The 15496-nt window shown below is 33.3% G+C and overlaps 1 protein-coding gene across 3 annotated transcripts in view; it reads right to left on the minus strand.

Moving 5' to 3' along the window:
• Window positions 1-15496, minus strand: part of RAD54L2 (RAD54 like 2) — a 156318-nt gene that overhangs the window by 84819 nt on the left and 56003 nt on the right. For all 3 annotated transcript variants that reach the window (XM_031958508.1, XM_031958489.1, XM_031958498.1), the window contains one exon: window positions 1740-1955. In XM_031958508.1, coding sequence (XP_031814368.1) covers window positions 1740-1899 — 160 coding nt within the window. In that variant the 5' untranslated portion in view covers window positions 1900-1955. The remainder of the gene's footprint in view (window positions 1-1739; window positions 1956-15496) is intronic.

Below are 15496 nucleotides of genomic sequence, written 5' to 3' on the forward strand. Positions count from 1 at the left end.
TTATTATTCTAAAGGTCTAAAGAGACTTACACGAACTGATGCTAATTGAAGTGAGTAGAACCAAGAGAACATTATACAAAACAACAAGATTATATGATCATCAACTCTGATGGATTTGATCTTTTCAACATTGAGGTGATTTAAGCTAGTACTAATAGTCTTGTGATGGAGCAATCTGCACCCAGAGAGGACTGTGGGGACTGAATATGGATGACAACATAGTACTTTTCACCTTTTTTTGTTGTTGTTTGCTCAATTTTTTTTCTTTCTCATCCCACCTCCCCATCCTCCCGATCTGATTTTTCTTATGTAGCATGATAAATGTGAAAATGTGTTTAGAAGAACTGCACATATTTAACCTATGGATTATTTGCTCTCTAAAGGAGAAAGGAAGGAAGAAAAATTTGAAACACAAGGTTTTTAAAGGGCGAATGTTGAAAACTATCTTTGCATGTATTTTGAAAATAAAAAGCTATCATTTAAAAATCTTTTAAAAAAGAATAATTTCCTTCAAAAGGTTTTGGGAAGATCAAATGAAATGATACACATACAAAATATATACAAAATAAGAATGAAGTAATTCGGGAGGAATACACCAAGATTGAGTCAAAGTGTGGAGGACAGGGAAGGGAGAATCCTGAAATTTTTCATATTTCAGAATTCCTTCTAACCTTTCTCTACAATCTTCCACACAGTTCGCAATTTCCTTCTCTGCCTCTTCATATCCCTCAGTTCAATGATTATTACGGTTATCACATCCAACCTCTACATGAATAGCAATCACTTCAACATTCTTGACAAGTAATCATCTTCCCTGACTAAAGACCCTGCCAGTGAAAATAAACATTTTCTAAATAATACGAGTGGTCTCAAAGCATAATCCATTGGCTGAGGAGACAGTTCTTTTTCTGAAATTAGCTTCTCTGAAACTTCCACTCAATGCTAATAGGCAGTCTCAGGACTTTTGAAAAGTGTGATGTCTAAGTAATCCAATTAGTCATCTCCTAACTGCTGAAAATTGCTGAAAGGATAGAATTGAAGTTCTTTGGGTAAGCTGAAAAAAAGTTTCTAGCCAACTAATCATAAACTATTCATATCATCAGAGACTGTAATAAAGGAATTTGGGATAAATAAAAAGTGTATTGCTTCTTGTGCCTGTCCCCTCAAAAAGGAGCCTAAAGAAGTGAAACAATGAGCCAGCAAAATTACAAGAAATAAAATGCTCAACTGAGGCTCAACTGGTTAAAGCAGAGAATCACGGACCACTTAGAAAAATCATTTAATCCAATCACTTCATTTTATAGATGAAGAACCTGAGGCCATGATGGTGAAGGATTTTTTGTCCAAGGTCACAAATCAAGTTAGAGGCAAAAAGAGTATTAAGCATATCTTCTAATTCCTACTAAAAGTAGGAGCTCCTTCCAATGTACGAGGCTGCCTTTATGGTTCCATAAAGCAGTAACAATATTTTTTATCCATATCACCAAAAACTATTTGATTAGAAGGCACTGGCAGCATGAAGCCAGTTTCTTCCCTGTATTCATATTTAAAAAAAAAAAAATTCTTCGCTATGAATTTTAAAAATTAACTCAATAAGAAATAAAATATCAAGAACTCTCTGGAATAAAATATCTACTTAAAATATGCAAAAACAAGAAAGGGAATTCCTCTACTCTCACCAAACTATGGCTGAAAAGGCACTGATAGATTGAAGTGTATCAGAAACTCCAAATACTTACCATTTTCATCAAGTAAGTCTTCCTCATCATCTCCATCATTTCCCTCCTCCATTGCCTCCTCCTCCTCCTCCTCCTCCTCCTCCTCCTCCTCTTCCATATCCTCCGGCTCCAAGTCTGGGTCCAAGTCTGGATCACTCCCTGAGATTGACTCGTCTGACATGGCTCCCAATAATCCTCACTGTGCATTACCTACTCATGGTCTTCAGTGGGACAGACCTATGGGGAAAAGTAAAGAAAACAAGAAAAGAACTCAGAATTCCCAATCCAAAAACATCACAAGCTCACAATAACCTCATCTAGGGGCAATGCACCAACAGACTGAATATTCAGGAAATAGTATTTTCAGTTCCTCTTTTAACCATTTCTGTCCCAGATTCTTAGTGTCTATCATGCCCTTTTATTTCAATTTAAAAAAGGTTTATTGCCTTTTATTTGTCAACACCTGTCACCCCAACTGAAACCTTTTGTTTTTCTCTTAAAAACTCTTCTTTCTCCAACTGAAATCTTCCCAGAAACAGATAAAAACATTTAAGCAAAGACCGAAGATATAGTTACTATGACTAACCATGAGACACATTTTTCATATTCATAATTCCCATTTTTCTATTAAAAGAAAAAAAGATCATGTATTTTTAAAAAATGAATTCTCTAAGACTGTGACTGGTTACTATAATTCATCAAGTTTCATTGCTTTTAAGTGTTATTATTTGCATTCATTTATCAATCCTTTTTAAATACCAAGCCTTATAGATACAAACCATGCCCCATTTCCTTTTAATTTCCCCACCCAGTTAAAGGTTATTATATATATCTGGACAATCATTCTGAAGTTGGGCTTAGGGGAGGGGGAGAAAAGAATGAACAGAAAGCAGAGACTTGCGAGAGCAGATTTCCTGAAGAAACATATAAAAAGTCTCCTTCCACTAGTGTTATAGCTATTTTATACAATGGCCACTCTACACTTTTACACTTTTGTCTCCATCCTGTACCTGAGAGATATTACTTCAATTTTTTTTTGCCTAAGTCCTATTTATTTCAGGTCCCATATCTCTTCTTATAAAGCCTAAACAATTCACTGTAGACTTCAATGATTCTTCCACTTTTCTTAGCTGTTAAGTGTGACTACCACTCTTTTGATATTTAAGTCTAGTATTCTAGAATACTAGAATATCAAATTATAGTAACAGATGTCTAAACATATCGATTTTCTGTCCCTTTTCTTTTCTCTTATTAATCTTTACTTTTATTGAGGTCATTATTTTTTTTTTTTATAAGGGGTGTCCCTTCCTAACAAAACAAATACAATATGGTTGAAATATTTTAGGCTCAGATTAAATTTGAAACATAACTTTTGAGTTTCCTTAGGAAAAAATGGAGAAATTAGAATAAGTTGGATACATCACTTTTGAACTAAGTAATCATTTTAGGGGAAAAAAAAAAAGACAAGTTTAGGATACCTAAGATAAAGATAAACAGAAAATAATTATGAATATGAGAGTGAACTGTCTGGCCACCAAAAAAAAAACAGTTTTTCAAGAGAAGCAAACAAAGAACATCTGTGAAGTGACTTGGTAATAAAATATAATAATAATTACTTCCATAAAACATCTGTAAAATGCATTTAGGCAAAGAGATGAAAGCTCATCTATAAATACAAATTAATGTTCCATTATATTCCAGAGTTACAAAACAGATTTTTAAACCTCTTGGCAAGAGTTCTATCATATGTTTTGGGGTCCATTGTGGCTGTCAGAAAAAGAAAAAAAAATTAAATACTAACAGCTTTGGATGCAGAATCAGCTTCTAAAATATTTGTATGATGATAAGAACTTGCTATAAACTGATTCATGTTTGGAACATAAGAATTACTTTTTTTTGTCAGCAAATACTAAGAAAGAGTAAATATTTTGCTTTCAGAGCGACTATGTTGGCTGATTATGGAACAGATGATTGTGGACTAGATTTTAGGTAAATTTTTAATTAGCCTCCCTATACACATAATCTGAATGGTGACAAAACTTCAGGAGACATTTTAGTGTGCTAAAAAGATCATATGCTTAAACTTCTCTGGGCCTCATTTAAATACAGGGGACTTGGTTTGGCCTAGATAATGCTGTATGGTTCCCTACCAACTTTAAATCTTATAAACCAAGTAAATCAATATACTCCATAAATGAAAGTGCTTTTAGCTCATCATCCTGGTCTAGGTAAAGCCCAAGACACCTTTTAGATAGGTGTAAATAACTTTCATCACATTGTAATAAATATTTTATAATCCAGAACATACAAGGCAGCATAAAAGACAAAACTAATACAAACAAAATGACTCAACCTTTCTCATTAAACTGGGCCTTCAGAACTCCACTCTCGGAAAAGGAAAGCCTATCTTTACTGAAAACAGTAGAAATATTCAAACTGTCCTCTGGCCAATAGAACTAAGAGGGGTCTTTGAACTCACTCCACCATTTGCTTCTGTGCCTTATTACTTACATATTGAACTAAGAGTATACATTCAATTGTTCTTCCTAGATGAATGTTAAAAAAAAAAAAAATACAAAGCTTGTATAGCTGTTACTCTCTAAGATATCCAAACAATAGAAAAATAGTTTATGAGGAAGGGGAAAGAAAGAAAATTAGCATTATAGCATTATATATTGTCTACCATGTGCCATGAACTAAGTGTCTTTCACAAATGTTTCATTTAATCTACGCAAAATAGGTGTTATTCCTAGCCTTATTTTTCAGTTAAAAAAAACTGAGGCAAATAGAGATAAAGTGATTTGCTCAGGTTCATATGGCTATTAAATGTCAGAGGCAAGATATAACTCAAGTTTTCTTCACTCCAGATCTGGGGCTTTATTCACTGTACCACCATATGCCTCTTTATATTAATATAATAACATGAACAAAAATACCATTAGTCCCTCACCTCATAGGAAAAAAAAAATAGGGCCTGATGACCAAGACTTACACAATTACAGCCTAAAAGATAGAACTATGTTTAAGTTATTTGATCTAACTCTTCTATTTTTTTTTAAGTGATTACCTATTTGACTTAGGATTTTAGGAATTTAGTAATTTCCATTAGTTAAATGCCAACTAGATCCAACTGCCTTCTATATAGCAGGGGTTCTCAAACTTTCAAAAAAATTTTTATTGTGTTAAAAAGTTTTTGTTTCTGTGGTTTATATTTATATTTACCACATTAGAAATAATTTTGAATGTGTAGACCTTCTGAAAGACGTTTCAGAGATCTCCTAGGATTCTCTGAACTACACTTTGAGAACCACATTTTGAGAACTAATTTAAGAGAATTATCCCTTCAATTTGAAGAGCTAGAAAAGTTTTTGTATATGTACCTCATCTTAAAAAACATCAATATTTCTGAACAAAATTATGTGAATCACATTTAGTAGATTAATTACTGTAGATTACTAGTTAGGTAAAGTTTTAATTAGCCTCTATATACACATAATCTGAATAGTGATAAAATTTCAGGAGATATTTTAGTGTGCTAAAAAAATTATATGCTTAAACTTCTCAGGGCCTCATTTAAAAATGGGGAGCCTGGTTTGAGAGAATGAATCCAGAACTGAAAATAAAATAAAATTGAATTAAAAAATAGAATTAAGAAAGGAATAGAGATTAAATTTGTAATTGCACTTACTTAGATACCTCCTAATGAGGAATTTCCTCTACTAATTGTAAGTCATGGTCTTCTCTGCAATTTAAGAACACAGAGAGGTTAAGTTACTTAGCTAGAGTTATTTGTAAGTTATTTGTCACTTCACTACACCATACAGTCTCTCATTTAAAAAAAAAACATTAATTATAGTTACACAGAATTCTGCTTTGCTTTATTACAGTGCTTTAGTTAGTAGGCATATTGCATTATTGGTTCTATTTAACTTGGAGTCAGTTCATGAAAATCTTGTCTTATTTCTCTGAATTTCCTTGTAACAGTTGTCTCTTATGGAAAATAATATTCCAAATTTAAAAGATACAATTAATTACAACAATGCAAACAGGAAGAACCACCACAAAAAATAAATAACCATTGAAAAACAAACATGACTCCAAAGAGGAGATATGAAAGAATATCTTACCCGACTCCTTTAAAAGTAGGATATAGTATTGGGGCAGCTGGGTGGCACAGTGGATAGAGCACCAGCCCTGAAGTCGGGAAGACCTAAGTTCAAATGTAGTCTCAGACATGTAACACTTTCTAGTTGTGTGACCCTGAGCAAGTCACTTAACCCCAATCATCTCAGCAAAAAACAAATAAAAATAAAGTAGGATAGTACCACAAATGTGATATAATAACATTTGCATAAATTCATAATTTTTTTGGTCTTTTTTTTCCTGTTTATCTTTCTATGTTTCTCTTGAGTTCTGTTGTTTGAATATCAAATTTTCTTTTTACTTTTTGTCTTTTCAATAGAAATAATTTAAAGTAGTCCCTTCCTTCAATGAAGATGCACTTGCTGAATAGTTGATTCTTGGATGTAATTCCAGGTTCTTTGCCTTCTAGATTATGATATTTCAGGTCTTCCTATTCTTTATTGTAGAAGCTGCCAAACCTTGGGTAATACCAACCATTGCTCCTTGATACTTGGTTTGTTTTATTGGTGGTGGTGTTTTTTTCTGGCAGCTAGCAATTTTTTCCCTTGAGATTATAAGTTTTACACCAATGTTTCTTGGGGTTTTCCTTATAGGATGATCTCTTTTCAAAGGTGACCAATGGATTCTTTTAATGACTATTTGCTATCTGGTTCTAGTATATTAGGGCAGTTTCTCTTAATAATCTCTTGAAGAATACTATCTAGACTTTTTCGGTGATGGTCTTCACATAGACCAATAATTTTTAATTCTCTTTCCTAGATCTTTTTTCCAATTTGGCTATTTTTCCAATGAGGTATTTTATGTTTTCCATTTTTTCATTCTAAACTAAAGGTTTGTTTGATTCTCCTTTTTCTCCCCTTTTTGTTGTTTTTTTTTCTTTTTTTAATGGTTACACATGTACATTAATTTTAAAAAATATATTTCTTTATTAATGATGTGATAAAAAAATCAAAACAAAGGGAAAAACAGAGAAAAATGAAAGAAAAAAACAAGAAAAAGAGGAAAAAAAAGTGAAGACAGAATTTGTTGATTTACATTCAGTCTCCATTGTTCTTTCTTTAGATGCAAATGGACTTTTCCATTCAAAGTTTATTGGGATTTCTTGGATCACTGAACCACTGAGAAGAACCAAACCATTCATAGCTGATCATCATACAATCTTGTTACTGTGTACAATGTATTCCAGCCTTGGTTCTTGATTTGCTCAGCATCCGTTCACGTAACTCTTTCCAGGCCTGGCTAAAATCAATTTGTTCATCATTTTTTATAGTACAATAATATTCCATTATTTTCATACATCATAATTTATTCAGCCATTCCCCAATTGATCTATTAAATTCTTTGCCATGACAAATGGGGCTGCTACAAACATTTTTGCACATGCGGGTCCCTTTCCCTCCTTTATGATCTCTTTGGGATAAAGACCCAATAGAAACACCGCTGGATCAAAGGGTATGCATAATTTGATAGCTCTTTGCGCATAGTTCCAAATTACTTTGTAGAATGGTTGGGTCATTTAACATCAACCATTAGTTGCATCTATCAACAATGCAATAGTGTCCCAGTTTCCTATATATATCCTCCCCTCCAACATTTGTCATTTTCTTTTCCTGTCATCTTCGCCAATCTGAGAGGTGTGAGGTGGTACTTTCTCTAATCAATAGTGATTAATGCATTTTTTCATATGATTATAGATGGCTTTAATTTCATTATCTGAAAATTGTCTCTTCATATTTTTTGTGTTTGACTGATTCTTGATGTCTCATAGAATCATCAGATTCCATTTTCCCAGTTCTAGTTTATTTTAATTTTATTATAACTTTTTATTTACAAAACATATGCATGGGTAATTTTTCAACATTGACCCTTGCAAAACCTTCCTGTTACAACTTTTCTCTTTCTTCCCCCTACCCCCCCCCAGATAATAAGTAGTCCAATACATGTTAAATATGTTAAATATATATATATACATATTTATAGTTATCTTGCTGCATAAGAAAAATCAGATCTAGAAAGAAAGTAAAAAAATACCTGAGAGTGAAAACAAAAATGCAAGCAAACAACAACAGAAAGAGAGGAAATGCTGTTGTCGTCTACACTCTTTCCTATAGTTCTCACTCTGGGTGTAGCTGGTTTTGTCCATCATTGATCAATTGGAACTGAATTGGATCTTCTCATTGTCGAAGATATCCCCTTCCATCAGAATATATCCTCATATAGTATTGTTGTTGAAGTGTATAATGATCTGCTCATTTCACTCAGCATCAATTCATGTAAGTCTCTCCAGGCTTCTCTGAAATCATCCTGCTGGATGATCATTTCCTATAGAATAATAATATTCCATAACATTCATGTACCACAATTTGTTCAGCCATTCTCCAAATGATGGGCATCCATCAAGTCACTACAAAAAGGGCTGCTACAAACATTTTTGCACATGTGGGTCCCTTTCCCTTCTTTGAGATCTCTTTGGGATATAAGCCCAGTAGTAACACTGCTGGGTCAAAGGGTATGCACAGTTTGATACCAGTTCTAGTTTTTAATGTATGATTTTCAATTAGCTTTTATATCTCTTCTTTCATTTGATTGATTCTACTTTTTTTTTCAGTTGGATTTTTTTTTTTTTTTGCATTTGACCAATTGTATTTTTTAAGGAATTATTTTCCTTTTCTAAGCTGTTTGACTCTCTTATTGCAAACCTCTCTCATTTTCTTTTCCCATTTTTTTTCTCCTATTCTTCTTATTTGCTTTTTAAAATCTTTTATGAGCATTTCTGAGAAGACTTTTTTGGCTTGAGACTAATTCATATCACTCTTTGAGATCTCCCATGTGGGTATTTTGTCTTTTTTTGAGTTGGTGCTTTGATCTTCCCTGTCACTATCGTAGCTTTCTATGGTTTAATTCATTTTCTGTTTTTTGTTCATTTTCTTTCTTTCTTTCTTTTTTCTATTTCGTGACTTTTTATTTTTTTATTTCCCGTGAAGCTCTAAGCCTTTGCCTTTGACTACAGGAACGCCGCGTTTGGTGATTTGCTCACAACAGGGGGAGGGGCTACCTGCTCTTACCTTTCCTGGGCTGGCAATTTAAATTCTTATTGGGACTGGAGGCTGCCTTACTTGTCTGCTCTGCTTCTGAGGGTTACAATCTATTATGATTAAGACCCCCTCTCACTGGCTTTCCTGAACACCATCTGGGTTGGGCTGACCACCCTTTTCACCCCAGTGAAACTGACCTTTCTTGAAGTTTTTTCAGTCTATCTTGAGCTCGAGAATGGTTTCATTTCATCAAACTGCTCAGAGGCTTGGTTTCATGTGCTTTTCAAGGGAAATTGGGAGAGCTTGAGCAGCTTCCTGGTTTCATTCTGCCATCTTGGCTTCAATCCCGGAACTCTTTTGTCTTTAAAAATCATAATTTGTTATATGGAGTAGCTCTCTGGAGGAAGGAAGGAGATATACTGGGGAAATTTTTGGTATTAAAAATGTTAACAAGAAGACTTAGATAAGCTAGGCAATACTGATTCGATAAAGTTAAATTTAATATACCCTTTAAAAAAAAAAAAAAAAAACCTGTATGTAACAGAGATTCATGGAGTCACACAAAGTCCTCTTTTTCTATTCTTCTATGTATGAAGAAATAATCATTTTTGTTTATGATTGTCAAATTCAAAACAATTCTTAATTCTAAAATGGATATCTAACAACTATGGCTAGGTATAGTGATCTTAATCAAAAAATAGGGGAGATCATGAAAGATAAAATAATTTATCAAATAACGCAAAAAAGCTTTTGCAAGAACAAGATCAATGTAGTTAAGATAAAAAGTCATACCTACGAGGGAAAAATATTTGCATCATCATGTCTGAGGGCATAATAGCCAAGAGATGTTTGTATAAGAACAAATGTGTAAGATGAAGATTTCCCAGTGATAAATTGATATAAGAATATGAATATGAACAAATGATTCTCAAAAATACTCTAAGTTATTATTACATATTTCTTAAAACTCTAATAATATAAATGAAAATCAAAACAATTGTGAGGTTTCACTGCATATCCACTAAGTTAGAAAAGACAACAAAAGATAAAAAAAAAATGTTGAAAGTATTGCAAAAATGTATATTAATAAAATATGCTGTTGAAAGAGGTATAATCTCTCAGATTGGCTAAGATGACAGGGAAAGATAAATGAATGTTGGAGGGGATGTGGGAAAACTGGAACACTAATATATTGTTGGTGGAACTGTGAATGGATCCAACCATTCTGGAAAGCAATTTGGAACTATGCTCAAAAAGTTATCAAACTGTGCATACCCTTTGATCCCGCAGTGTTACTACTGGGCTTATATCCCAAAGAGATTATAAAGCAGGGAAAGGGACCTGTATGTGCAAAAATGTTTGTCTGTGGCTCCACTATACTTAAATTGTTTCTTTCTGGATGCTTGCAATATTTTCTCCTTGCCCTGAGAGTTCCAGAATTTGATAATAATATTCCTGGTAATTTTTATTTTGAGATCTCTTTCAAAAAGTTCGGGTGAAAGGAGAGAAGGGAAAAAAATAAACATGATTCTTTCTATTTCTTTTTTATCTTCTGATTTTAGAATATAAGGACAGTTTTCCTTGATAAATTTCTTGAAAGATGTGCCTAGGCTCTTTTTTTGATAATAATTTTCAGGTTGACCAATAATTTTAAAATTATTTCTCCTGGATTTATTTTCCAGGTTAATTGTTTTTCCGATGAAATATTTCACATTATTTTCTATTTTTTCATTCTTCTGGTTTTGTTTGATTGTTTGATAAAGTCATTAGCTTCCATTTGCTCAATTCTAATTTTCAAGGAATTAATTTTCTCTGAACTTTTTGTACCTCCTTTCCCATTTGACCAACTTTGCTTTTTAAGGCATTCTTCTCCTAAGGTTTTTTGTATTTCCTTTTGAACTTCTTCATCTTTTCTTTACTTTGATTTTCAAAATCCCTTTTGAGCTCTTCCATAGCCTGTGACCAATTCTTATTTTTCTTGGAGGCTTTGGATATAGGAGCTTTGACTTTGTTCCTCTGAATATGTGTGTTAATCTTCCTTATCAGCACAATAACTTTCTTTAGTCAGAATCTTTTTCTATTATTTGCTCATTTTCATATTCTACTACTCAGCTTTTAACTTGATTAAAATAGGGCTCTGTTGCCAGAATGGAGGGTGTACTGTTCCAAGCTTCAGCAGTTTTGTGCAGCTGTTTTTAGAGATCCTTCTGGGACCTAGCTATAAGCATTCTTTTCTACCCTTGATCTTTAAGGAGTATTCCTACTCCACTGTGGCTGTAAGTTCTAGTGTGAAGAATCCTTCTTCAGTGATAGTAAAGAGACCTCCTTGTGAGCTGAGGCTTCCACAAGCTGCCTAGTGCCCACACCTGGTCTGCTGGTTTCCCAAAACCCCTTCACCTTATTGACAGACTTTTCCTGCTGATCTTCCAAGTCATCTTCAATGTCTCTGGGCTGAGAGGTCTAGAAACCCCCAACTAGAAACTGCTACTGACTCAGAGACCCCAAGGCCTATTCCTGCTTTGCTGACACAGGGGCAGGAGCTGGAGCTGCGGCTAGGGCTAGTCCTGTGCTGGTGAGGCACAGGACTGCACAAGCTGTACTACACACGCTGGGCTTCCTTCCTTCATGATGCCACAAACCTTTCTTACGAACCTTCTATGTTGAATTCAGTTGGAAAGTTGTTCCACTCTGTCCTTTTGTGTGTTCTGATGCTCTAAAACTTGCTTAGAGTTATTATTTGAAGGAATTTGGAGGACAGCTCAGCAGTCCCCCCCCCCCCCCCCTTTAACTCTGCTATCTTGGCTCCATCTCATATGTTGATATCCTCTGACCCAAAGACCCTATTTCTAGATATACCCTTAACAAGGTCAAAGACAAAAAGAAAGACCACCTATACACTTAAAATATTCAAAGCAACATTTTTTGTAGCAGCAAAGAATTAGAAATAAAGAAGGTACCCTTCAATTGAGGAACTGCTAAATAAATTGTACTATATGATTATAATGAAATACTATTGCATTTTTAAAAATACAGAGAACGGAGGCAAGACCACAAAGAAGCACAGACAAATAGAACAGCTTGGAAAGCTACATGTTGAATTCATATTTAAAAAGAAAAGCTGTACATAAAAGAGATCTACAAGTTCATATATAATACTCCTTTTTTCTCTTAAACTATGTTTTTAGAAATATTCATTTTATTAAATGTTTGTTAAGTCCAGAATTTTAAAAAATTGAAAAATAATTACTGCATTAAAAAAAATTAATATCAAGAACTCAGATGCATGAGTAAACTTATATAAAGTGATACAAGCAGAACCAGGTAAACAAGACTATAATCATGCAAATAAAAAAAGAAAAGAAAAACCAAACACTGTATAATTATAATATCCAAATCTCGAGTCCACAGAGGAATTGAGAAAATGTACCTCATTTCTCTCTCTGCTGAGATATAGGACTTCATGTATGTGGTTACAGCTAATATGGTAATTAGTTTTGGTAAACTATTTTTATCTTCTAATCTTGGTTCTAAGAGATGGCTTGCTAAATATGAAGAAAAAAGGGATACATTTGGAAATGAAGGTGATGTAAAAACAAAATAAATCAATAAAAATAAGATTAAAAAGGTATTAAGAATTCAATTTTGATAGAAATATGAATAAATAGGCACTTACACTTACAACAAAGTGTTATTGAGACAATATGATGTTTCAGGATTATTAGAGAGCAAACTGGCAAAATAAAGGAAAAGATACAAAACTGATTTTATTTTTTGAACCAATTATGCTGTTGCCTATATCCTAAAAAGATGACAGCACAATACAATGTAAACAGTGCTATTTATTTGTTGAACAAGAAGGACTTATTAAGCACTTACTATGTGCCAGGCACTGTGCTAAGCACTGGCAATACAAAGAAATAAGAGGGAGAAATGCTCACATTCTAATGAGAAAGACATGTAAAAAATTGTATACATATGAAATACATACAGTTTAAAGAGAAGGTCTCTAGCAGAAGATGAGCTCTGAGCTAAGTTATGAAGAAAGCAAGGGAACCAGAAAGTAAAAGTTAAGAAAAAGAATATTCCAGGCACTGGGAAAAGCCAGTGAAAAAGCACAAGAGTGGGAGATAGTGTATGAGGAACAGTCACATTAGACTACAGAAGACTGGAAAGCTATGAAAGAGCCAAATTAAGAAGGGCTATAAAAAGCTAAAAGGGATTTTATGTTTTATTTTTGACCTTAGAGATAACAAGAAGCCATTAGAATTTACTATTGGGTAGAAACTGGGGAGAGAACAAGGCAGGGGCACACGGTCAGACTGATGTTTTGGCAATTGAATGAAGCATGAATTGGAATGGGGAGAAACTTGAGACAAAGAGACCAATCAGCTACTGCAATAGGACAGAGGTCGAAATGATCGCCATTCTACACCAGAGAGGCAGGTATGTGAGTGGAGAGAATAAGACATATGAAAAATGTTGTGTGTAAAAAGACTTAGCAATAGACTGGATGCACAGGTTGAGTTGAAATAAGGAGTCAAATTTGACACTGAGAGTATAGTTATAATCTGGGGTAACTGAGAGAGTGGTGATACCCTTGACAACAACAGGAAAGTTTGGAAGAAGGAAACAGGGTTTTGGAGTGAAAGATAATTCTGTTTTTGGACATGTTGGATTTAAGATGTCTATAGGACATCAAGTTCTAGGAATTCAATGGGCAACTGGTGATGAAATACTGAAGATCTAAAAAGAGGTTAGGGCTGGATAAAAAAAGATAAAAAATTCATTGACAGAGGAACTCACAGGAATTTAGATCATCAAGCAAGACAGTAGAGAGGGAGAAAAGAAAAAGGGCCCAGATTTGGAGTCAGATGGGACTAATCCTGCTACTGTCTTTTACAACCTTGGAGACTTTCTCCTAGTAAATTAATCCCTATGGGTTTCTCCTGGATAAAATAACAGTTTTAACTTCATTAAATCAAAATATCTTTCTCAATTCTAAATCTACAATCCTAAAATATATCTAATTAAGCAAAAATATTCAAAGCAACTTTATTACTTAAAAAAAAATTATTGATAGCATTTGTATGTATATTGTTTAAGCTGCCCTTTATATATTCTCTTCTCCCACCTACCAAAAAGCCATCTCACATGAAGATTTTTTTTTTAAATAAAAAGAATTAAAAAAGGCAAAAACCAATTGTTATATTGAAAATATTTGTAATACTCTGCTACCACTGCTACCTCAGCAAAGGAATGGAGGGAGGTCTTCTCTTGCATTTCTTCTTTGAAACCATGCTTCTTGTTTATAATTTTGCAACATTTATTTTCAATTGTTTCAAGATGATTCTTTCCCTTTATATTTTTGTAGTCATTGTGTATGATGTTTTTGTATTAATTCATATAAGTTTTTCCATGCTTCTTTGACTATATGTCAATCGCTTGTATTTTCTTACACCACAGTAATTATTTCTTCATATTCACATATCACCTTTTGTTTCCAGGGGCCCTCAAACTACGGCACGGCAGCTGAGGACGTTTATGTCCCTCACCCAGGGCTATGAAGTTTCTTCATTTAAAGGCCCACAAAACAAAGTTTTTGTTTTTACTATAGTCCCGCCCTGAGGGACAGTACTGGCCTATTTAAAAAGTTTGAGGACCCCTATGCATTTCCCAATCAATAGGTACCTATACTTTGTTTCCAGTTCTTTGCTACCATAAAAAAAGTTATTTTATTTCTAATCCTCAATTAACAGGTCTAGTATGAGGAAAAGAATGAATAAGGTATGGTATCACTGAATTGTGAAAAAATAAAAACACAAAGAAATATGGAATGATTTAAATGAAGTGATACAAACAAAAGAGAATTAAAGCAGAAAACATACTGGTTGTAATTACACAAAAACAAAGCAGCAAAATTTTATAGTTTACATAAAATTAGAATAAATTTTAATATTAATTTGTTCAAATTAATACTACTTTCTTTTATCAAAATGTAAATGACTATGATTTAATCCTATTTTCCTTTGAGACAAAATTTTAAATAAAATTTTCCATAAGAGCTGAAAAATAGTACAGCATGAAGAGGTAGTGTGTTTTTTATGTTTATGTAAAGGTACTGTTTTTCATTTGATCTTCTAAAACTGAAATTCTTAACTTAGACTCCATGAACCTGTTATTTTTAATATTTTAAAATTTTGTTTTCTTTATAATACTATATGATATGCATGCTTTATTACTATTGTATTTTATGCACTTGAAAACATTATTCTGCGAAGGGTTCATAAGCTTTAACCACATTGCCAAAGGGATTCCTGACACAAAGGAGGTTAAAAACCCTTGCTGGAGAGGGAGTACACATATCAATGATATCATGTATCCATACAAATATAAAGTGGCTACAAATATTAAAGTGGCTTCTTATTAGTATTGTTTAACAGAAATTATGACAGAGAATTATTCATAGTTGACATATTCTTATCTTCTGACATGAAATGTATTCCAGAAAACTCATACTTAATAAAACTAAATCCTCTCCGTCTCCCAATATGTAAAATGAGTAGTTCCACTTCAACCCACTGCTAAATTTTTATAACACTC

The sequence above is a fragment of the Sarcophilus harrisii genome, chromosome 1 (genome assembly GCF_902635505.1).
Source record: "Sarcophilus harrisii chromosome 1, mSarHar1.11, whole genome shotgun sequence".
Taxonomy (NCBI): domain Eukaryota; kingdom Metazoa; phylum Chordata; class Mammalia; order Dasyuromorphia; family Dasyuridae; genus Sarcophilus; species Sarcophilus harrisii.